Below are 26,738 nucleotides of genomic sequence, written 5' to 3' on the forward strand. Positions count from 1 at the left end.
AATTTCCTCTTGGTCCCAGGGCAATTTCATGGCAAGGGCATACAAATGCAATAAAATATTATTAAAGTTAAAAGTTAGAAGGTTTTATGATATCTAAAAATAACAAGCTGTAAACACCTTAAAGGGACCATCAACTACGAATGATGAAAAAAGAAAAGTTCTAAAATAGAGTTCTAAGTTCTATGTTATATACCAGTCCTGGTATTTTAATCAAAATAAACTAATATAAATTGTACAAAAATACGTTATTTTAGAACTTTTCTTTTTTCGTCATTCGTGGTTGACGGTCCCTTTAAAACTGAGAATAAATTACCTTGCTGAAATGTGATATACTATCATAAATTTTCAGAATAAACAATTTGAGATGCTCATTAAAGTTACATTATACTGCAGTGGCCTGTTTTTGAACAAGGATTTACAAATAAAAGCAAAACAGCACCACTTTGGCAATTATTTTAAATCACTATGGGGGAAATTTGTTTCTGAAATGGGAGAACGTCATTATATACATTTTCACTGTGCTTATGGGGCTGAATTTTTGCCTCATATATCAGAGTTCAAGAACCCTGTATGTACAACTGGGATAATGTATTTTTCAAAGCCTGAATGACTTGGACTTTGCCTTTGGAACACTAAGTACAGGCCACTATATGGCACTTTGTCCCAGTCAAATAAGCTTAATTTAATAAATTTACCAAATATTCTGCCAACAGCTTCATAGTCATCTGACCACTCTCTCACTGGCTCGAAGTATTCTTCCTTAATGCAATGCAGGACAAGAGAGAAGAATTCCTTTCTTGGACCTCCAAAATCAGCAGCACACTGCAAAATTAAATGACAGGTACAACCCACTAGATTTGTTACAGACACTAATGTTCGCATTTTTTTTTACCAAAATGGTGAATCACCGCATGTTAAAATTGGGTCTTGCACATAAACAGTTTTTCCTTATGACACATGTCCAGTTTCAAGTCAATTACTTACACAATTTATGAGTAGTTTGATCCACCTGTTGGAGCAGTCAGAGAGAGATGAACAAACCCACAGCCGACCAACCAACAAAATGACAACTACATACTCCCTTGCAAACTTCGTTTGCTGGGGTGTAAAAGATTACGTTATTCCCATAGCATGGCTAGGCAAGAACCCGCTGACACTAAAACAAGGAAATTCAATGCCCCAAAATTTCCAAACCTCTTTGCAACATTCTTTCTATATTTTTCAAAGTTTGAAAAATCATATTTATGAAAGATGTAATATAGTGAAACACAATAATCACAAACAGGGAATTATTTTCAGTGAAGTAGACTTGGAATTGGAAAATCGTATGGTCATTTGGGTATGTGGATTTTTTTTCTACACTTTATATGTATTTACCTCTCCATAGAACTGAACTTCAAGGCATTAAATCCTCATGTCGCTTATTGCCCTTATTTCCTCAATTGCTGTTTTCAGTAGATCGCCTCTGTCTACCAAAATGAAATTGGTTTCACCATAAATGCCCGTAGATGATGTCTCTTCTGTTAGTTCTAATGGTCTCCCAGTGACAATCTCTTTTTGAAAGATCTTTAGCACATGAATAGGATCAGACACATCATTGGATTTACAAAATGTAGTACACTTTTTAACAATTGTACTTAAATAATCTCCATTATGCTGGTCCTCACTGCCCGGGAGTACATTGTCCAGGGTCACCATGGAAGTTATGCTGGCAATCTCTGGTAAATCATGGAATTCCATGGAAAACCCCTGAAATTGAAACAACTGTGGTGAGGGGTGTATAGTGTGGGGGTCTGGGCATTTATTACATTATCTTCCAAAAATAAGAAAAGAGGGCCTGAAAGGCCCAAAGTCGCTCACCTGAGATAACAAGATATTTTTGGGACAAATCTTCTGACCAAGTTTCACAAAGATCGGAAAATAAATGTGGCCTCTAGAGTGTTAACAAGGTTTTACTATAGCCATATAAGGAAAAATGCCCCGCCCCCTGGCAGCCATGTTTTTCAACCAACCGGCATCATTTTTGAACTAATCCAAGATATTATCGGGATGAATCTTCTGACCAAGTTTCATGAAGATCGGACAGTAATGTGGCCTCTAGAGTGTTTACAAGATTTTACTATAGCCATATAAGGAAAAATGCCCCGCCCCTTGGAAGCCATTTTTTTCAAGCAAACATAATTATATTCGAACTCATCCAAGATTTATTGAGACACATCTTCTGACCAAATTTCATGAAGATTGGACAATAAATGTGGCCTCTAGAGTGTTAACAAGGTTTTACTATAGCCATATATACCCATATAAGGAAAAATGCCCCGCCCCTGGTGGCCATGTTTTTTAAGCAACCAAAACCATTTTCGATTTTCGAACTCATCCAAGATATCATTGGGACAAATATTCTGACCAAGTTTCATGATGATCGGAAAATAAATGTGACCTCTAGAGTGTTAACAAGGTTTTACTATAGCCATATAAGGAAAATAGCCCAGCCCCTGTGGTGGCCATGTTTTTCAACCAACCGGCATCATTTTTAAACTCGTCCAAGATATTATTGGGATGAATCTTCTGACCGAGTTTCATGAAGATCGGACTATAAATGTGGCCTCTAGAGTGTTAACAGGATTTTACTATAGCCTTATATAGCCATATAAGGAAAAATGCCCCGCCCCTTGGCGGCCATGTTATTCAAGCAAACGTAACCATTTTCGAACTCACCCAAGATATCATTAAGACAAATTACCTGACCATATTTCATCAAGATTGGACAATAAATGTGGCCTCTAGAGTGTTGACAAGGTTTTACTATAGCCATATAAGGAAAAATGCCCCGCCCCCTGGCGGCCATGTTTTTCAACCAACCGGCATCATTTTCGAACTCGTCCAAGATATAACTGGGATGAATCTTCTGACCAAGTTTCATTAAGATTGGACAATAAATGTGGCCTCTAGAGTGTTAACAAGATTTTACTATAGCCATATATAGCCGTATAAGGAAAAATGCCCCGCCCCTTGGCAGAGACAGATAAAACCTCAATACAAACAAGCAAATTCGTTGAATTGATATCCCCGGCCAATATGCTTCTGGACACAAAAGTGTTCTGGACGGATGGAGAACAACCTTTGACCTCAATGTGTGACCTTGACCTTAGCCCCTAGGATTATGGGTGTTGAATGTGAAGCACCCCCAGATGATTGAGAACATCTATGGCAAGTTTCATGGCTCTGGCTCATGTGTTAATGGAGATAAAGCTCTAAGCTTATATTAAAAAGCATTTTTTCACGATACAAAGGGCCATAACTCTGTTATTAACAGATGGTGTACAATGCCATTTGGCGTGCGTCATCCTCTTATCCATATATATATACTCATACAAAGTTTCAATGAAATCCGCCAAAGCACTTCAAAGATATGGCTCCGGACGGACGGACGGACAGAAAGAAGGACAGACAACACCAAAACAATATCCCTCCGCCTATGGAGGGGATAATAACTCATGACTGCATGCTTTAACAGGACAATACGAGATGTGCCCCTTACATTACAATACATGACATCCCCTTTTCTTTTTTCTTTTTTAATTATGATTCGTGCGTGATACATCAACTACTGTATTGTTACATAAGTGAAAAGGTATATGAAAGAAAGAAATTAACATAACCTGTCGTAACACATTATATATTACATCTCTCTTCATAAAATCATAATGGGACTGTGTCTTTTAAAGGGGCCTTTTCACGTTTGGGTAATTTACAAAATTGAAAAAAGTTGTTTCAGATTCGCAAATTTTCGTTTTAGTTATGATATTTGTGCGGAAACAGTAATACTGAACATGTACCATGCTCTAAAATAGCCATTATATGCATCTGTTGACTATTTAAAAACCCGAAAATTATCAAGCGTTGCAACGCAAAACAAATTTATAATTTGGAGAGTTCCGTTGTTGTCGTTATATTTTGTGAAACTTAACAAGGATTGCTTATATAAAGTATAAAATACATCTGGCATTGTATCCAGAACAGGGGCGTAGCTAGCATTTTTTAGCTGTAGGCCCGGATATAATACATAAAAACGGGGGGTCCGGATGTCCTCCCATGGACAATTTTTAAATCCTATAACGCCTGTGGTGAGATTTGAAGCTTATCTAGACAAATAATAAGATATTTGCCGAAAATATAAGACTTTTGCCTGTTTTTCTTTGATATTTTACTGTTTATCTCGATGTTAGTGAACTAAATTTTACTGTATTATCTTCATACCAGAGAACTAAATTTTAAAACAATATGGAACAGAGAAACATTTAAAAGTGTTACACCACACTTATTCACAAGTCAAACCATGGGAATTCTTTCCAATAATACTGGCTGCATGTCTATAACGGCACCGTAACGTGTTGAGTGTTAAACTAACTTATAGTTCATCTATTACACTAATTATTCTAACAAGTGCATCAATTACAAGAAATCAATATTTCTACACTTAACCGAGGCAAATGTGTTGATGATTTCATTGATCGAAACATCCGTTTCTCTGTGATTAAATTTCCGCGGTCATTTACATCATTCGGAATGTGTCAGAATTGATTGTCTTAGGATAATGTAAACATGAAATGCAGATTTCTAACCCCTCACCCACCTCAGGGTCAACATTTTAATGTTTAAAAAAAATGTAGGCCCAGGCCTGCTTTGCCTAAAAGCAGCTTTATATCCAATGTTTACATTTATCGATACAAAGCATTTAATGACAAACTTCAAAACATGCCAAAATCTGTGAAAAGGCCCCTTTAAACCTCAGAGTTTTAAATGGTTATTGAAAATAGAACATTCCATATGAACAAAATTCAATTTAATTAATATAGAACTACTTTTTAATTAAATAGTGAATTGAAGTTCATTAAATCAAAATATTAAACAACATGTACAACAAAAGTTATTCACTAAAATAAATGTTCCCTATAAAGTTTCCATAAAATTGTCGCTGTTATCTCAGATTCAGGTTATGTTCAGGACAAAATATTTTTCTAACAAATGCCAGATATACTCATCTCAGGTTTCAGCTAGGAAATGATGGCAAACTGTGTTCACAACAAAAACAAGCTAGAAAGTAGATACACCTAAAATCAAAGCGCTGAAGGCACTGATATTGTTGGCTATTGCATAATCTTAGACGCAACTCAGTTTTCAAAATTATGTTATAGCTTTTTATATGTCAAGTTTGTAATGAACACAACCCATTCAAATTTATAAAGAGTTTGTCTTAAAGCACAGGTTGAGATGTGTTTTTTTTCTTCAAATAATTAATAAGAAAGATAATTTAAGCTTCATTTTGGAAAAACAGGGCTTAATGCATATGCATTCATTGTCATCCCAGTACCACAGACTCTCTTTAAACGAAAATCAACATAAAATCAGAGGGTGTCGTCCTTGATTGGCTTGTGCGCATTGCACAGGCAAATCAGTGTGCACAGGCTAATCTTATTTGACATGCATTAAGCCCTGTTTTCCCTAAAAGCACCAAATATGTACAGATTTTGAATGTATTTGAAGTTTGAAAGCAAAAGCCTTGATTCTTAAGAAGTAAAGTGGATCTTAACACAAAATTTAACCAAATATTCAAAGTTACTAAGTCAAAAAGAGCCATAATTCTGTCAAAATGCCAACCAGAGTTATGCAACTTGTCCTGTACAGTCCCCTTATGGTAATTAGTGTTGCAAGTCTGAAAGCAATAGCTATGATACTTTAGGAGTAAAGTGGATCAAAACACAAAACTTAACAAAATTTCCAATTTTTTAAGTATGAAGTGGCCATAATTCTGTCAAAATGCCAGTTAGAGTTACATAACTTTGCCTGCACAGTCCCCTTATGATAGTTAGTAAGTGTTGCAAGTTTATGAGAAGTGCTAACAAGGTTCCAGGAACATCCATCCAGACAGATCTCTGGACAGCACAAAAAAAAAATGTCCCCCCCCCCCCACCAATATGGGGGGGAAACATAATTTGTGCAACTTTATTTATTGGTGTTAGTGCAAGTTATTGACGCGACACGAAACCATTGCAATTTTTTGCACATTCACACACACAAACACACGGACAGGGTAAACACTATATGCCTGTAGCCATTTCATGGTGGGGGCATAACAACAAAACATTGCTACTAATCCAAAATAACATAATTATCCCCACGCTTTTTGAAAAAAAGGTGGGGATATTGTGGTTATCTCCGCCGTCCGTCCGTCTGTCTGTCTGTCCGTCCTGGCCACTATCTCCTCCTACACTAAAAGCACTAGAACCTTGAAACTTACACACATGGTAGCTATGAGCATATGTGCGACCCTGCACTATTTGGAATTTTGATCTGACCCCTGGGTCAAAAGTTATAGCGGTTGGGGTGGGGCCGCGTCAGAAATTATCACTCATTTTTTTAGGTTATTTTACATTTACTTCTTTATTTCTACACCGATTCACTTCAAATTGATACTGGACCTCTCTTATAACAATACGGTCAATCTCAACCATGCATGGCCCCATTCCCAACCCTGGGGCGCCCCGCCCACATAGGCCACACCCACCAAAAATTTCCATTTACTATAATTTTTTCATTTCTACACGGATTCACTTCAAATTGATACTGAACTTTTGTTATGACATTAGGGTCAATCTCAACTATGCATGGCCCCAATCCTAACCCTGGGGCGCCCGCCCACATAGGCCACACCCACCAAAAAATTCCATTTACTATAATTTTTTCATTTCTACACGGATTCACTTCAAATTGATACTGAACTTCTCTTATGACATTAGGGTCAATCTCAACTATGCATGGCACCATAACCAACCCTGGGGCCCCGCCCACATAGACCACACCCACCCAAAATTGCCTTTACTATAATTTCTTCATTTCTACACCGATTCACTTCAATTGATATTGAACTTCTCTTATGACTATACAGTCAATCTCAACTATGCATGGCCCCATTACCAACCCTGGGGCGCCCCGCCCACATAGACCACACCCACCCAAAATTGCCTTTTACTATAATTTCTTCATTTCTACACCGATTCACTTCAAATTGATACTGAACCTTTCTTATGACAATACGGTCAATCTCAACTATGCATGGCCCCATTACCAACCCTGGGGCCCCGCCCACATAGACCACACCCACCCAAAATTGCCTTTTACTATAATTTCTTCTTTTCTACACCGATTCACTTCAAATTGATACTGAACTTCTCTTATGACAATATGGTCAATCTCAACTATGCATGGCACAATTACCAACCCTGGGGCGCCCTGCCCACATATGTCACACCCACCCAAAATTGCCTTTTACTATAACTTCTTCATTTCTACACCAATTCACTTCTAATTGATGATGAACTTCTCTTATGACAATACGGTCAATCTCAGCTATGCATGGCCCCATTACCAACCCTGGGGCACACCTAGGTCAAACATTCGGCGTGGGGATACGCGTCGGCCTCTGCCGCGCCATTTCTAGTTATTTATGCATTAGTTGGACATAAAAATGTTTATTTTTTTTATTTTTTATTTTTTCTTGTCATAATTTGAACCATTGATTTTAAATATACATGTACCTTTAAAAACAATTAAATTAACATATTGTATTTATTTAAAACTTGACACACTGTGCACAGAAAACTGACAAACGCAGATAATCTGCATAACAGTGATTTTAAACAATCTAAAATATGATTGGGAGAAAAACTGCCGCAACACCCCTTAAAACAAAAACTGCCGCAACACTCCTTAAAACAAAAACTGCCCACAGACAGGGAGCAATGACTTCCAACTGACTGTCTCCATTAAAATATAAAGAGAACTGACGAAGCCCCTGGTGGCTATTTTGTTTTATAGAACAAAATTTCTCTGACCAAGTTCAATAAGTATTTTAATAATTAAATCTGTGTACAGTCTGGTTTTGATTATAACATTTTTATAAGGCGAGCAAATACATGCAAGTGTATTCACGTATAAATACCGTAAACAAAGTGCACGTACCTGTTGATGAATTATCTCTGAAGCACTTTCAGGAAGTTCTTCATCTGAATTTCCCTGTGAAGTATACAGGTACGTTCCTGTATGGTCCAGATTTGTGGCTATACAGGACTCAACATGGTTACGTATCTGACCTAAAGAAACGTCCTGTTTGCATATGTCACACTTTGTCATTAACTCTGTTTCTTCATCTTCTGTTACTACCTCAACCGTCAAACACTTTTGAATGGGTCTAATATAAAATTTACCTTGAGGTCCTACAACACTTTTCAATGTTTTAACATCCCATTTACAATTAAGTTTTTTCAATTCTCTGCACGAACTGTTACAATGTAATAGCTCAAAGCCCCCACACTGTTCAAGTTTTGTAAACGCTTTAATAAGAGTGTCGTGAACACTTTGTTCTTTTGCATCTCCTTCAAAAGTTACTTTTTTCAAACCCAAACCTGCCTTGTATAAGCATTCTTTTTCAGCACTGTTAGGTACCTTATTTTGATGATTGTTTGAAAGGCACATAAAATTAGCAGTCCAAGTTCGTGGACGTTTTCTTTTGCCTACAGAAGTACTGGTACTAGGCTGCCTGCACCTACTTGGCATAAATAAAGAGTTCCTTTCTCTTAATGTAGCGTCTGAAAAAAAAAAGCCAAGCTTATCTTTCTTACACATTATTAACTGCATTCTGAAACAGAGATGAATATTATTTTGCTGTTCACACAATATATTAATTTCAAATATCTAGAGCACTACAACATATGACAATGTGCGCTGCAGCACTGAGATATTCATTGTGTTAGCCAAATGAAAAACACACACAAATAAGCAGTTGTGCAGAGAAGCTCTACAGGCCGTTTTCTAGAGATTCTGTGGGTCAGAATATCTTACTGATTCCCAATGCAAAATATGACTCAATATGTTTTCCTAATTTGTAGGCAATTTTCCAAATTATATAATAAAAGCCAAAATAATATGTAAAAAAAAATATCTTATAACAAGACGGCCATGATGGCCCTTTTTTGTTCACCTGAGGATTGAGTCAACATATTTTTGTCAATATTATAATATTTTTGTCAATATTAACATGTGCCATATTATTTCAATATGGCACATGTATGTTCTGAACAAATTTTATTAAGATTGGGTCAAACATGTTGCCTCTAGGGTAAAAACAATCTTTCCTAAGATTTGACCTAGTGACCTAGTTTTTAACCCTGGATGACCCATTTTCAAACTCATTTGAAACTTCAATGAGAATCACATTCTTACCAAGTTTCATAAAGATTAGGTAAAAAATGTCACTTCTAGGGTGTCAAAAAGCTTTTCTAAGATTTGACCAGTCCTAGTGACCTAGTTTTGGACCGCAGGTGATTTTTTTTTCAAACTCGTCTTTAAAGTCTGCAAATTCATATAACAACCCGGAATCCTCATGGACGAGATTTCTTAATAAAAGATTTCATTCGGAACTCGCGCACTGTTGTTTTTTCCGATTTCTGAGCGCGCGCATGGTCTTGAGCAAATAATTTTCTTCTATTTTTTTAGATGACATTTAAGGAAAAACATCGCAATAGGGCTATATACATTGACATATAAATAACCAACTTATATGAATCAATATATTAGTTCTAGTACTACGAATGGACTGAGGATATTTATGTTTTTGTTGTTTGGTACTTGTCTTTATTATTACCAATACATGTGAATAGTTTAATATATATACGATAAAGTAAATGTCTTTGTATTTCCGTTGACAAACTTCCATTAAAACTGTATGCCCAGGCCTACACACAATTGTATAATAATGCAATGACATAATTACGTCACCAAACCTGTTAATATGTTTCAAATTTGACCCCAGGGGCATAATTTGAACAAACTAAGAAGAGAAGTTTTCCCACAATAGGCCTTATATAAGCATATGTTCAATTTTGTGACCCTCGGGACAGGGTCAATTTGACCCCAGGGGCATAATTTGAACAAACTTGGTAGAGGACTATAAGATGTCACTACATACCAAATTTGGTAGCCCTAGGCCCAATGTTTATGGACAAGTAGATTTTAAAGTTTTCAAAAAATAAGACCTTTATAAGCTTATATTCAATTTTGTGACCCCCGGGGCAGTTTCAAATTTGACCCCAGGGGCATAGTTTGAACAAACTATAAGAAGAGAACTATTACATGTCACTACATACCAAATTTGGTAGCCCTATGCCATACAGTTATGGACAGAAAGATTTTTAAAGTTTTCACAAAATAGGCCTTATATAAGCATATGTTCAATTTTGTGACCCTCGGGGCAGGGTCAAACTTGACCCCAGGGACATAATTTGAAAAAACTTGGTAGAGGACTATAAGATGTCACTACATACCAAATTTGGTAGCCCTATGCCCAATGGTTATGGACAGGAATTTGTAAAGTTTTCACAAAATAGACCCTATATAAGCATATGTTCAATTTTGTGACCCCCGGGGCAGGGTCAAATTTGACCCCAGGGGCATAATTTGAAGAAATTTGGTAGAGGACTATAAGATGTCTCTACATACCAAATTTATTAGCCCTAGGCCCAATGGTTATGGACGAAAATTTTGAAGGTTTTCACAAAATAGGCCTTATATAAGCATATGTTCAATTTTGTGACCCCCGGGGCAGGGTCAAATTTGACCCCAGGGGCATAATTTGAAGAAATTTGGTAGAGGATTATTAGATGTCTCTACATACCAAATTTAATAGCCCTAGGCCCAATGGTTATGGACTGGAAGATTTTGAAAGTTTTCACAAAATAGGCCTTATATAAGCATATGTTCAATTTTGTGACCCCCGGGGCCGGGTCAAATTTGACCCCAGGGGCATAATTTGAAGAAATTTGGTAGAGGACTATAAGATGTCTCTACATACCAAATTTATTAGCCCTAGGCCCAATGGTTATGGACGAAAATTTTGAAGGTTTTCACAAAATAGGCCTTATATAAGCATATGTTCAATTTTGTGACCCCCGGGGCAGGGTCAAATTTGACCCCAGGGGCATAATTTGAAGAAATTTGGTAGAGGATTATTAGATGTCTCTACATACCAAATTTAATAGCCCTAGGCCCAATGGTTATGGACTGGAAGATTTTGAAAGTTTTCACAAAATAGGCCTTATATAAGCATATGTTCAATTTTGTGACCCCCGGGGGCCGGGTCAAATTTGACCCCAGGGGCATAATTTGAAGAAATTTGGTAGAGGACTATTAGATGTCTCTACATACCAAATTTGATAGCCCTAGGCTAAATGGTTATGGACGATAAAATTTTGAAAGTTTTCACAAAATAGGCCTTATATAAGCATATGTTCAATTTTGTGACCCCCGGGGCAGGGTCAAATTTGACCCCAGTAGCATAATTTGAAGAAATTTGGTAGAGGACTATTAGATGTCTCTACATACCAAATTTGATAGCCCTAGGCCCAATGGTTATGGACAATAAAGTTTTTGAAAGTTTTCACAAAATTGGCCTTATTTAAGCATATGTTCAATTTTGTGACCCCCCGGGCAGGGTCAAATTTGACCCAAGGGGCATAATTTGAAGAAATTAGGTAGAGGACTATTAGATGTCTCTACATACCAAATTTGATAGCCCTAGGCCCAATGGTTATGGACGAGAAAGTTTTGAAAGTTTTCACAAAATAGGCCTTATATAAGCAATTGCATATGTTCAATTTTGTGACCCCCGGGCAGGGTCAAATTTGACCCCAGGGGCATAATTTGAATATGTTTAATTTTGTGACCCCCGGGCAGGGTCAAATTTGACCCCAGGGGCATAATTTGAAGAAATTTTTGTAGAGGACTATTAGATGTCTCTACATACCAAATTTGATAGCCCTAGGCCCAATGGTTATGGACGAAAAGATTTTTTAAGTTTTCACAAAATAGGCCTTCTATAAGCAAATTTTCATTTTTGTGACCCCCGGGGAAGGGTCAAATTTGACCCCAGGGGCATACTTTGAACAAATTTGAAAGAGGTTCACCCCAGGAACATTCCTGAGAAATTTCATCAGAATTGGACCAGTACTTTAGGAGAAGATGTTTTAAGGAAAAGTTAACGCACGCACGCACTGACGCACGCACGCGGACACAGGACCATGACATAAGCCCCGCTGGCCTCTGGTCAGTGGAGCTAAAAACCCAGACTGGACCGAGTTCCGAATTACAACTATTGCATTAGTCAAAACTTACAAGTTATGCTATTCCAGATATGAAAACACTATCACTGTTTGGATTCCGATTGTAGCCATATTGCACTGTGTTTATTGAAAGCTGCATAGTGTTACGTCATTGGTCGTTTATAAATAACTTGTTTATCTATACATAGGATTGGCATTCCTGCCATAAATTTTCAGACCAAATCTGGGACTTTGACTTCAAATTACCGGGACATGTATACATATAGCGATATATATAGACATACATGTACGATATATGCACTTTTGGTACGCAGTTTTTTCGCGATATCCAAGCTATGTAATTAGGTAAATTTCACATGTAACTTACCTATAATAAACAAAAATTAACATCCATGAGATCAATACACAAACAATAAGTCCAAACGCCTATCGGAAATACACTAGATCTATTAACGTCAAATTAAGCATTACTACTTTCATTACTAGATACAAGCCACATGTTGTTGGTGTTAGAAAAAGGTTGCGAAGTTGCTTTTGTGTACATGGTCACATGATCTGCAGGAAACACGTGGGCGTATCAACTGCCACATAAAAACTTTGTAGTAGATCTTTACTTTTGTATGAAAATTATGTAGCGCGTAGTTGTAAAATAAGGTGATCTTTACCGTAAACGATACTTTTACAGATAAAATTTTGTAAAACAAGCAAAATGCGCCTTATTGGTTATGCCTATACGTCCCTGGTTATTCTTTTTGTCTATTAGGTAGTTCAGTGCTGATTTGATTTACATTCACTGTACATGTATACACTCAAACAAGGACTGTGTGCAACACATTTGCCAGATTTCCGATCCGGGACATATGGCAGGTATGGGATTGCATTTGGATGAAATTAATATGCCAAGAATATCCTGTCGATTTAAGATGAATTTTTTTATTTTGCCATGTGTGTTTATTAATATTTTACATTTCAGAAAGATTTCAATTGTGTAGTCCTTTTTGTTAACCAGCATTCTTTTTCCTTCTTTAACTAGTACCGGGGAACGGTACCTTTCCCAAAGCCTACCGGAGGCTTCCCAATTTTAGTACCGGACTTTTCCCAATCTCCATATCTACCGTTCCCAACGATCCTCAGTGCCTTTCCCAATGGCCAGTGCCTTTTATGTTCGCTGAAAATATCTTTTTCCTGTGAAAGAATTTCATCGTTACATAAATCAGTCTTCCTTACATAAATAAACTTTATCAACACTAATTTTTATCAGCAATTTCATCAAAAAAAATCTTAATTGGACATCATAATGAGTCAATTAACGCCAAATACTACCGGAAACGATTAAAGAAAGAAACAATTACCAGCTGTTAATAGAGTTTGAGCGATTGCATTTAGTTAAATGTAACTTTGTGCCTGTGTCACTGTGAGGAGAGATTATATAGTTTGACTTTGATCTGATTATCACCTGTTTAGAATTAAACATATAATTTGATAATTCCTTATTATTATTTTAAATTGTTATTAATTGATATCACTGAAAATGTTAACACAAAAATTACTTTCCAGGGCTTGTGAGACTTTTAAGGGCTTAAACAAAATTATTAATATCATTTTTTATGCAACCCCAGTGATAATCATTAAAAAAAAATCTATTGACAGGCACATTCCTACTGAAGTGGCAATTACACAATTGTGGTGAGGATTTCCAAGTGTTCTATTATTATAAATGTTTGGACTATATACAATTAAATCACCACATTGAGTTCATTTACAACACAACACTTTGATAATATTCTTGATCATATTTTATTTTCTATTTAACCACAAGTTTCATAATATTCCAAAATAAGCTATTTTTACTTTAACACTTAATATTAAGTTCTTTCCTTATTGCTGGTCTAAATGCAACTGATGTTTACTTCTTGCTGGTCTTATTGCAACTGATATTTACTTCTTGCTGGTCTTATTGCAACTGATGTTTACTTCTTGCTGGTCTTATTGCAACTAACTCTAAAATCCCTAAAAACCGAGAATTTCTAAAGTATCTGGTGTCTGTCATAAATCAAAGAGATACAGAATTGACATGTTCTCTGATTACAATTAAGAGAGAGCTTGGAAATGTAAACATCTAACCCCATTTGAACTAATTAATAAAGCCATTAACCCAAGTTTATCAGTCCCATCGCCATGCTCTAGGGAGTCTACAGGTCAGGGAGTCAAGTATCAGCCCCACCATGATGTCTGGTAAATTACTCGCATTTCGCGACAACAATTTTCACATGACATGTTATGATTGTCAAAATATCATCACTAGTAGTTTTTCTGTTAAAACCTAGAGCTTAAAATGCTTTGTGATGCAGAATATACATGTACCCCCTAATGATAGATAAAATGCATTTTAACGATTCCCAATTCATCAATTTTGCAACTCGATTTTTTTCCCAATTTATTGATTTTGCGACTTGTTTTTTTCCCAATTTGAAGATTTAAAGACGCAAAAATTCCCAATTGGGGAAAAAAACGCTGTTAACTGATTTTAGCAAAAGATTAGAACCTGCACATAAGTATCTTTTCATCCGAAGTAATTTTATATTTAAGAGTAAGAAACAAAAACAATGTGTATTTTGTTAATAATATCTATTTTAAAGATCTACAAAGTGATATTCTGACATAATTCGCACACTTTAAAGGGGTAATGGAGGTCTTTACATGTAACTAATGATAATTGCATGTGTTAGCAAAGATTAAACAGGAAGAACTGAAATAAAATTTGAAAAACAATTTGCAATAGGAAAACGATCGTAAATTAATCATTATTTGAACTATATAAATCTAAGATGGCACAACCATAATTTTGATTAAAATAGTCCAGTTTAACAAAATAAATCAAAGTTTCAAAGGACAAACATTTATATTTTGCTATTAACTTGACTTCAAATGGCCTTGTGACTTGTTCATTGGTTTGCATTGGCATGTGGATTTGCTAACGACAGACAGGAAAAACAATGACACTGTACTGAATAACCAAATAAACATTTAATAAAATATATTAGACAAGAAATATCTTTAAAAAAGATATACGGCGTAAATAGTTTAATGAATGAGATCAAGTATAGCGAATGTCTTTTTCTGTGCAGTTCTTAGCTGCATCACACGCAGTACGGGATGTTACTGGGAGTTTTCGCGGCTTATTTAAGAAATAATACGTTATAGTTTGTTGTCGAATAACCCACGGCCGGAAGTTTAGATGCGTAGGGATTAAATCACGAGTGCGAAGCACGAGTGATTTGAAACCACGCATCTAAACTTCCGGCCGTGGGTTATTCGACCACAAACTATAACGTACACGAATTATTTCGATTCTAACACGATTTTTACTAAAGATTTATAGAATGTATCTTATTTTTCTTGCATACTATTTAATGTGAAGCTCCGCCCATAAAAATAGCTTTCGGCTGTTCTGTCGATCAGATCTCCGCCCTCAATAACAGCCAAACTGGATGGAAAAAACCCATTTCATTTCTCACGTTTGGTTAACTAAGAACAACAACTTGCGTAAACTAATATGTTTTCATTGTACTCTTTAAATTAACGCAAGAGTGTTGAATCTACAAGACAACAACTCCGATTCGAACTTCAGCCATTTCAGTATCGAAGCAGCAGACGAACACCGTGGGAAATTGGGTCAAGTTTACGCATTTCTGTTCATAGCGTAGTATTTTGTCACGTGACTTTAATTCATAAATTACCGGATTATTACGCTGGTGGAAAATGTATCGGCATGTTTAGTTTAGCTACAGCGCGTGCTTTCAGTGTATAAGCTCCGCCCATAAGTTATTGCAGAATAACCCACGCTTGATTTCCTTCTTTGTCTATAGAAAACAAGTCACGTGCCGTGTTAGAATTTACATTATAACATATTGCTGGTCATAAACCTATAGATACAAAACAGAAAACCAAAAGAAGAATGGAAGTGAAATTTAAACCAGGGACCTATACAAACAAAGGGATTAGCAACCTCGCGATATCCCGTTACAGCACGCAAAATAAACCGGTGCGCGAGATCAGGGACCTATACTTTAATCTCGATCGATTGGTCCCGGTGTAGCGATAATAAACCGGTGCGCGAGATTTGATAATCTCGTTCGATTGGTCCCTGTGTAGCGATAATGCGGCTACACGATATCGATTGCGAGGGATTTCGCTTATTTAACGCGTTACGTTTTTTCGGATTCAAATTATATTATGTTAAATAAACAAGTACCTATTCGTTTAATTGTTGCGTTGTTGATCTCAAAATCAATCATTAATTAGTCTTATTATTACGCAGTATGTCAAATGGGCACCCAATTATCGGACTCTTTGATGAATATTAATTGCCGGTTGTTTCGCCAGGGTTAAATTGCCGTTGTTTATCGCACGTATGTGCATGTAAAAAAGACCGGTCTTTTAATAGAATTAAAATGTTACCATGTTTTGTTTAAAATAGCAACATTATCAAGACATGTTAAGTGCAAACAACTCAAAATGTATAATTGTTCTTTTAACCTCCGACGCAGCAAATTTTCGAATGTCATTTTAATATTTATTTGGACTCCCTTAAGTCATAGTGAACGTTGGAATTCATGGAATTTACTGAAAATGTCTTCTAAACATAAAAATTTCCTTTCATGGGATGACGACATAGATTTAGATTTGGTATAAGGTTATTATACTGATGATGAGGCAAACAATAAATCGCAAGCAAGCACGAAAGAGCTGTGCTATATTTGTCCTGTTTGTGGTGCGGAGTATAAAAGTGTATCAGGATTTCGAGGTCATGTCATAAAAAAACATTAACAGAATTTACGAGGTAATAAATATTGGATGCATTTTTTTAGTTCTGCATTTTGCGTACAACCCAAACAAAAAACAAGAAAGGTTTTCGTGTTTTAGTAGTTATATATATATATATATATATATATATATATATATATACTCATGTTTTATTCGTTTTATTATCATATATATCTCGAACAATCAATATATAAAACAACATTAATAAATCAAATCCTCGCACATGCAAGTAAGATATCCAAAACAGTGGACACATGATACGGTGTAATAATGATGAGACAATTGAATCAGGCATTTACAGTTACTAGTTAAGTAAATAGTGTGTACAAAGGAGTTTAGTGTTTTATTCCTTTAATTATTTTCAAAGAAATGAATATAGAACGTGTTGTAGAATGGTTTTAACAAAATTATGGACAAAGATTTAAATGCAGTTAATAGAACATAAAAGTTTATTCTGACTTAAGCATGTTAAGCTAATCGTCATTTACATTACATTTACAATAACAGCATGCTTTTGAAGTAAATACAAATCATGCATCACTTCGAAAAAGTTCCTTTTACAATATAAGGAATAAACATGTTTTCGTGAGAATGTTAATATTGTTAATACATAGTGACCTGTCTGTACCAAAGTTCATAAGTGAAAAATATAATTATTAAATGACTTTTTTTAAACAAGAATTACATACATTAATATAAAATTAGGACACATATAAGAAAAATATATGATCCCTGCATATAACTGCATAAAGTATATACTTGCATTGTTTTTTCATTCGTATTTTTTTTTTAGAAATGTAGAATTGAGTAATACTGACAATGTAAAAGCTGTATGATATACCTCTACCTATGCTACACTTAATTGTAGTTAAGTATAAGTAAAATCCCTGTGTTGACAACCTATACTAAAGCAAAACTATAGTTTATGTATAGCGATATGGTTCCTTAGAGTATATAAAGTACAATCATTTTATTTAGAGAGAAATCTATAAGTAAAATTAATAACTCCATCTATATAAACTAGTTAATTTCATTTATCTATATCCTACATCGACTATCTATGCGAAAAAAAAATAATTGAAAATTCCACCTCAGGATTTCCTATGCAGACATCAAATTTCAACAGTCTTTCCTATAACACCAGAACATAAGCAACGCGATTGATATGTTGTGGCAGTCCAGTCCATATTTGGTGAGATCTCGGAATGCATTTCCGATGCACATAGACAGAGCACGTAAAATCACTCTTAATTTCAACCGATAACTTGATTGCTGTCAGACTGTCATTTGCGTACAACTGTAACATTTGAATTGATTGCTCTAATTCCTTTACAACGAACTGAGATGAAAATTTTTGCAGTTTAAGTTCCACAGCAAAGTCTGAGAAGGTTGTCGTCTCCACCTCCATTTCTAGAAGCCCTGAACTACATTCCATCACATCAGCTTCAGGCTTATCATTGTTTGTCTCCTGGAAGGAGTCAAGCTCATATGTGGAGTCTTCATCAATAGCATAACTATGATCACTTGTGAACTGCACATTTTCACTTTCTGACTGGGTAGAAGAATCTGTTGTAGCTTTAATTTTCACCAGGGGTTCACTGGCAACATGGTTTTCTTCCTTTGGCTGTTCAGATGTTATGTAGTGGTACTTGCGTTTCACCGTAAGGGATCCTCTTTTGCGTTTTCTAGGCATTCTAAAAGCATAAAACAAAACATATTCTAAAAATCAGTTAATAAAATGTTTACACAGTCACCAGCATTTATTGAAAACATGGCTTGCCACCATAGGAAGACTAATAGACTATGCCACCCTTTTCCACATTTTTCGAAACGTTAACGCAAAACCTAAACGCAAAGTGTGACGGAATTTCAGACGACCAGACAGATGGACATAAAAATGTACGTAGTTGTATCAACATATTAATAAAATTAATTGAAATATTTATGTAAGAATTCCGATTTTTTGCATTAATTGAATAACAATTATCTACACATTTCAGAAATTCTTAATAGAAGCATTAACAATGTGGAAACAAACTCTTGAAAATATCTCAGAATAAATGTTTTCTCCAATGATAAAGAAATATGACCTTTGCAATTTTTCTATTTTTTTTCTAGAATAATAGTTATTAAATTTATATTTTAAAAAAAATGGCCAAACATTCTGTGAATGAGAACGATTATATGTCTCGTGTTTTGAGAAAACTTGGCATAATGCATGTGCGTAAAGTGTCGTCCCAGATTAGCCTGTGCAGTCCGCACAGGCTAATAAGGACGACACTTTCCACTTTTATGACATTTTTTGTTGAAATGAAATCTCTTCTTAGCAAACATCATTGAAAATTCCACCTCAGGATTTCCTATGCAGACATCAATTTTTTTTTTCAAAAAATGCATTTAAAATATGCACCATACATTTCATTGAAATGTAACATTGGTACAAACACAAACAATAATAGAGCTTGTATTGATCAATCCCTAAGAAAAAGCGGAGACAAATGTTAATCTCAATTGTTTTTTTTAAATAATTGATTAAGGACTAATATTGTATCATCATTGAGCTTATACAAATCAAGAACTTTGCAAATAATGCAAATTAAATGTACACCACACAATGCACTGAAGTGTACAATTTGCTAATCCTTAGCATGCTGGGAAATTTGTCGTCTGCTAAAGTGTTGTCTGCTGAATTTCTAAAATTAGCATTTTCTTAGATTTTTTTCACAGAATACTTTCAGAATAGCAAACAGTTTGAATCCTGATGAGACGCCACGTTCTGTGGCGTCTCATCTGGGTCCAAACAGTTTGCAAAGGCCTTTAAAGTTTGATTCCAGCGCTGAAAGGGTTACGATACCAACATGAATAATATAGGGCTAGTATTTACAGAGCCTTGGCCCTTACGCAAAAAGCAATGACATATGTATACACAACTGAAAGCGGTCTAACAATTAAAAAATGACTAAAGTTATACATGTGTATTGTCCTTTAGCTTATACAAAGTTATGAGTTAGTAAATAATGCAAATTAAATGTGAAACACACAATGCATTGAAGTGTCACATGTCTAAAGATACCAACATGATTATCATAGGTCAATTATTGACCGAGCCTTTTGAAAAGAGCATTGACATACACATTCAAAACCGAGACTGGTTAAAAAAAAATGACTAAAATTGTATAATCTCTGAGCTAATACAAAATTATGCCTTTGCAATTCATGTAAATAAAATGTGCACCACACAGTTTATTGAAGTGTAACATTTGCAAAAATACCAACATGATCAAAATAGTGCTACTATTGATGGAGTCTATTGAAAAAAGCCTCAACATATGTTGATAACACGTTTAACTAAAAAAATTGAAAAATAACTGAAATTATATCATCTTGGAGCTAATACATAATTATGCCTTTGCAAATAATACAAATAAAATTAGCATCACACAATGCGTTGAAATGTAATGTTTGTAAAGATACCCATAAGATTAATATAGGGCTAGTATTGACTGAGCCTGTCGAAAAGAGCCACGACATATGTTGTTCAAACTGATAGTGATTACAAAATAAAAAAAATGACTAAAATGGTATTATCTTTGAGCTAACACAAAATTATGCCTTTGCAAATAATGCAAATTAAATTTGCACCACACAATGCATTGAAATGCAACGTTTGTAAAGACACCAACATGATATATATAGGGCTAGTATTGACTGAGCCTTTCAAAAAAGAGCCACGACATATGTTGATGAACTGATAGTGGTAAACAAATAAAAAAATGACTAAAATTGTATTGCTTTTGTGCTAATTCAAAATCATGAATTTGCAAATAATACAAATAAAATTAGCATCACTCAATACGTTGAAATGTAATGTTTGTAAAGATACCAATAAGATTAATATAGGGCTAGTATTGACTGAGCCTTTCGAAAAGAGCCACGACATATGTTGATCAAACTGATAGTGATTACAAAATAAAAAATGACTAAAGTTGTATAATCTTTGAGCTAATACAAAATTATGCCTCTGCAAATAATACAAATAAAATTAGCATCACTCAATGCGTTGAAATGTAATGTTTGTAAAGATACCCATAAGATTAATATAGGGCTAGTATTGACTGAGCCTTTCAAAAATAGCCACGGCATATGTTGATGAAACTGAAAGTGGTAACCTATAAAAAAATGACTAAAATTGTATTGCCTTTGTGCTCATTCAAAATCATGAATTTGTAAATAATACAAATAAAATTAGCATCACTCAATGCGTTAAAATGTAATGTTTGTAAAGATACCCATAAGATTAATATAGGGCTAGTATTGACTGAGCCTTTCAAAAAGAGCCACGACATATGTTGATGAAACTGATAGTGGTAAAAATTAAAAAATGACTTAAATTGTATTGCCTTTGTGCTCATTTAAAATCATTAATTTGCTAACAATACAAATAAAATTAGCATCACACAATGCGTTGAAATGTAACGTTTGTAAGAATACAAAAAAACAATAGTATAGAGCTTTATTTGACCAAGCCTTTTGAAAAAAGCCACGACACACGTTTCTCGGATTATGGAAGTGTAAACAATGATACGCATGATTTGGTGAAAATACCCACCGTTGTTTTATAAGTAAATACAAAGCATAGTCGAAAACAAATGAAACAATAAGATGTATCAAACTCAACAAACCTTTGCAATGAATACTTCTGTGTTGGCAACACTTGGTTAATTTGTACTCTTATTATTTCTCGATTGCTTTGTCACGGTCTCGCTTTGTCAAAATGGCGGCTGTTAAAATTTGCCTCGAAGCGCGAAGTCTCGTTGGGTCGCAAGTCTCGTTCCCTTTTGCGTAACAACGCGATAGCTTGTTCTTCGGTTCAGTGAGTGTCTCATCCCTTTGTTTGTATAGGTCCCTGTTTAAACATATGAGTCAACCGGCCACACGAGAAGTATCCGTATTTATAGGCGCGTTCTTCGAACAAACCTGTTTTAGTGGTTTGTCGGGCATTGCTATTTGATTCGATTATTAACAGTATCAATTATCATCGTGCTAATGCTTAAAGTGATATTATGGGCATTTTGCACTGTTGAATTGAGCTGAAAAGAATTAACAGGTGAAAATAGTTAGTTAAAATGTGGTTACTGATTAATTATCTGCAACTCACCTTGCTACCAGTTGTTTATAAAAATATATTTTATATTCGATATTCTTACGTGACCCACCCAGTCCTGTAAGCTGAAATGATCCGTAAAACAATTTCGTGTCTTTGTGTCGTATGAACAAATCTGCACTAAAACTGAATTTAGGTTCAACTCGTAAACGCATGATCAGTTGTCAAACGAAAGTACGGTTGATATTCAAATGCATTATTTTTCTCTTTCTGGTATATTGTTTTAGTATGATGATGCTGCATTAATTAATATAAGTGTATATGAAGTAGAAACATCAAAAATAATCAACGGTTGCGATAGACACCTATAAACTGTTACATGCTCATAATATCACTTTAGTACATTAGGCAATATGGACGAATAATTATTGTTAAATTTATCAACAATAATATTTATCATTGTATTGTTGAAAACACATTAAAAATCTATTATTACATACCATAATTATATTGCTGAATATCTTCATTTAACATATTTCTGGTCTAAAGAAAATTCCAGGTCACCTAGTTCACGGATAGCGTCTTTATTATATAACGATTATTTTACTGGCCGCCAACTCCGGTGATGACCTGTATATAAACTCTGAATGACCGCAATTTGACCCGATATACCTCGCGGGTTGAAATGCAATGCTTTAAAGTGAGGCCTCGCTTCCATTGCTCTTTATACTTTTACATGCTAACATGTTGACAGGAATAAGGAAGTAAGTACTAAATATGAGAACATAGCCTTTTAAGTATAAACGCTCTTGCGATGGTAATACTCTGAAAATAAAAGGTGTACGCACAAACTGTATTGATGTCGAGAATTGAGTGTAAAACTGTTCTATCTATTAAGCCTTTTTCATTCGAGATAAAATTGTTTCATACAGTAAAACAGTGTTACAAAGACGCGGATATGTTTCCAATGTTCTGGTGGTATACTCAAATCAGCCAATGGAATAAATGAAGTGTATTCATTCGTACCTAGCCGCGGGAAATTTTATTGGAATTTTATTGGACACTTACAAAGGTCAGGCTAAGGTGAAAAGCTGGCTTAAGACAGCTTACGCCGAAAAAGTGTACCTGCGCTGTCGAGATCCTAGATCCAGATGCGGCCGTATCGCTCTCAGCCATGGGCATGATGGGCATGGATTGCCAATGCTGCACTGCATTTTTAAACTTAATTCTTTCACCAATGGTCACCAGACCTAAATTTGTTAACTGGTTATCTTCTAACGATTTACAAATCTCAATAGAATCTATTTTTTGACTCATAAAATTTTGATACAGTGAATGTAAACCAATTGAATGCAAAACACTCCTTACGGCGTCGTCTGCCATGTTGTAGACGTAGACTGTAGGTTACAATATACTAAATCTTTTTGGAGTGCAATGCTATACTCTCTAAAAACATGAACATCATTTATTTGAAGACACGGTTCTCTGTAGGGTCACTTGCCATGAAATATTTTAGTATATTTCTGTGTGCATGTGGCAGGGAAAACATTGTTGTTTACTAGAAATTCACTCTTTTATCTGAAGATTGGAGACTACATAAGACTTTGACAGATGGCGGGAAACCCTCATGAACTGGATAGAAGCCGGTAAATAGATGGCCGTAAAACAGTGACTTTTGATTCGTGGCGAGTTCTTTCTTACATGTCGCGTGACCTATCTTTTTTATTGCTTAAATCAATTCGGCTTGGAATGCTCTTCGAGAAAAGGTATGGTTATGAGGGTCTCTATGCGCAAAAGTTTGACTTTATTTTTCGTTAAAGTTATTGCATTTACATTGAATTTGTGTAGGAAATCTTTTACTATATTGTAACCTGTAGATTACCGCGCAATTTTCCGGTGCGTGCAAAATATTTGGCTTGTAAAATTCACTCTTTAGTAGTTGTATTATAATGAGGAAAGCACTTTATATAATGATGAGTGACCAATACATAAATAACGAATAGCTTCGTATATTAATGTCTAAACTTCATATAAGAAAATTAAAATACATATATCTTCATATCAATACATAATATCTATGTATCGAGGTATAATACATATATATAATACAATTTTATCTGTATCTCTCAATGTTTTATGTATATATAAGGATCTTTTATAATTATTGCATAACGATTTATGTTCATATAAAGATCTTTTGCCTTCATATAAAGATGTAATACCTTTATATAATGGAAGATTATCTGTGTATAATACATTTGTATCTGTATATTTTTACATGTTGTCTATATATAAGAAAATTATATCTTTATATATTAATGCTTTATCTGTATATATTCAAATTATGTATTTATATATTATAATTATGCATATATATAATGGTTACAGACATTCATATAAAGATATTTTGCCTTCATATAAAGAAGAAATGCCTTTATATAATGGAAGATTATCTGTGTATAATACATTTGTATCTGTATATTTTTACATTTTATCTATATATATTAATGCTTTATATGTATATATTCAAATTATGTATTTATATATTGTGATTATGCATATATATAATGGTTACAGGCATTCATGCAGAGTCAGATTGACGTAATATCACAAGTTTTTGGTATTATAAGACAGTCAAGGCGTTCCATACTACCACCCCAACACAATTTATAATAAACTCACGTCTGCTTGGAAAGTTGTTTCATTGTATATAGAGAATGACTTTGGTTCCGTACATGGTGAACGAGGTTCTGAATATAATAGTCCACCATAGTTATAAAGTAATAAATAAAGTTCGATCAATAACTGTCCCACTTATTCAAAGGTAAATAGGTTATCACTCGGTCACTTTACAATGTTGACTTTATTAAATTTAAATACTACCAGTACAATGTATAGTTGCATGATTTCGTACCAGACCTCAAATCTTTTATTAGGTAATAAACCAAGTGAACGTATGTGAAACATCTTAAACACGGCATGTAGTGGTCTACAAGTGCCCTTGACATTATTGCTAATGAAAATAACGAGTGATTTATGGGTTTATTGCACTTTCTGGCACGGAATTTCTTTATAAGATTACAGAGAACCAATAAAAATGAATTTAGTGTGCAGATTACTATTTGCGGATGACAACTCTTCACAGGCTCTATATTTTCCGGGACGAAGACTACTTTTGTCGGAAAGATTTTAGCCTCTGAGTTTGTTTTCACGAAAGTACATGCCACGCGAAAGTAAGTTTATTCCCTTTATAATTAACCACGATGAATCAAAGCTGTAAACAACATGCGTATGTGCGTGTGTAAAGCGATCGAGCTGTTGCGTACTTGGTAGGTTCATTGTTCGAGGACTCGTAAGCATCACTGCGTATACATTTTAAAGTGGCATTGCCACCTTTTGGTTAATTGACAAAGTTAGGAAAACAATGTTTCAGATTCACAAATGTTCGTTGTAATCATGATATTTGTGAGGAAACAGTAATACTGAACATTTACCATGCACAAAATATGCATTATATGCATCTTTTGACGATTTAAACACCTGAAAATTATAAAGCTTTGTAACACAAAACGATTGAATTATTCGAAGTGTTCTGTGATTGTCGTTATATTTTGCGACACTACGATGATTAATTTTATCAAATACAAGAGATTGCCAAGCAATATGGTCCCCTACCGGTGAATCTCCACCATTGTCAGCATTATATATATATATATATATATATTTCTTGCCAAAGCAACCAGAATTCTTGACGTAGGAACAAACTGAAATGACGTGCATAATCTCCATATTGAAATCTATCCATGTTTCAGGTTTCATGAAAAATATGAAGAACTTTTAAAGTTATCGCAGGATCCAGAAAATTGTGACGGGCTGACAGACAGACTGACAGACTGACATACAGACTGACAGAGCGCAAACCATCAGTCCCCTCCGGTTTCACCGGTAGGGGACACAAATGTATGACCACGGATGGCCGAGTTGTCTATGCGACTTTTAATCCAGGGATCAGTGTTCGAGCCCAGATAAGTGTTACTATTTTTTCTTTCTTTAATTTTACTTTTGTTTTTTTGCTGAAGCTTTTTAGATCCAATGTTTACATTTATCAATATAAAGCATTTAAAGACAAATTTCAATGCATTCCAAAACCTGTGAAAAGGTCCCTTTAAAATGCAACGAAAGTTTGTATGCATTTTGAATCATAAACTATTTCACAACAAAAATGTGTCGATCATTTGGTCAAGATATTTAAATAAACTTTTAGTTTTAAAACTGTTTCTAAATAGGAATTTGCAAATTTCTCGCTTCAAAATGATGCTTAAGGTTCATGTAGAGGCTTCTTTTTGAAAAATGTGGGACGCCTAGCATTGAAATCAAATTTGACTAAAGGAAGAGTGCCACATTGAAAATGTATACATATATGCTCTAAAGGATGTTTTTCCTTCAAACTGCTACCAATTTTGTACATCAACGTATCATACCATCAACAAAACAATCAAAATACAAAGCGATTTTAACACTAAAATATACATTATTTTCAAAAATCTGAATCATGTTTATTCCACGTATTTCGGCGGAAAATTATATAACTAGTGAATAATATCGTCATTGACGAGGGCAAGTTACGCTTA

The 26,738-nt window shown here is 34.8% G+C and overlaps 1 protein-coding gene and 1 long non-coding RNA gene across 2 annotated transcripts; both read right to left on the reverse strand.

The window, feature by feature from the left end:
• Positions 1 to 1,404: 1,404 nt before the first annotated feature.
• Positions 1,405 to 12,477, reverse strand: LOC127878329 (uncharacterized). The gene is made up of 3 exons (XM_052424855.1): positions 12,229 to 12,477; positions 8,023 to 8,648; positions 1,405 to 1,749 (listed from the first exon to the last, which is right to left on the reverse strand). The coding sequence occupies exons 2-3, from the start codon at positions 8,614 to 8,616 to the stop codon at positions 1,405 to 1,407; spliced, it is 939 nt and encodes a 312-aa protein (XP_052280815.1). The 5' UTR covers positions 8,617 to 8,648; positions 12,229 to 12,477.
• A 4,957-nt stretch (positions 12,478 to 17,434) lies between these two features.
• On the reverse strand, positions 17,435 to 21,916 carry LOC127878019 (uncharacterized). Its single transcript, XR_008048710.1, has 2 exons — positions 21,686 to 21,916; positions 17,435 to 18,697 (listed from the first exon to the last, which is right to left on the reverse strand). It is a non-coding gene; the product is annotated as an uncharacterized LOC127878019 (long non-coding RNA).
• Positions 21,917 to 26,738: the final 4,822 nt, after the last annotated feature.

The sequence above is a fragment of the Dreissena polymorpha genome, chromosome 4 (assembly GCF_020536995.1).
Source record: "Dreissena polymorpha isolate Duluth1 chromosome 4, UMN_Dpol_1.0, whole genome shotgun sequence".
Taxonomy (NCBI): Eukaryota; Metazoa; Mollusca; class Bivalvia; order Myida; family Dreissenidae; genus Dreissena; species Dreissena polymorpha.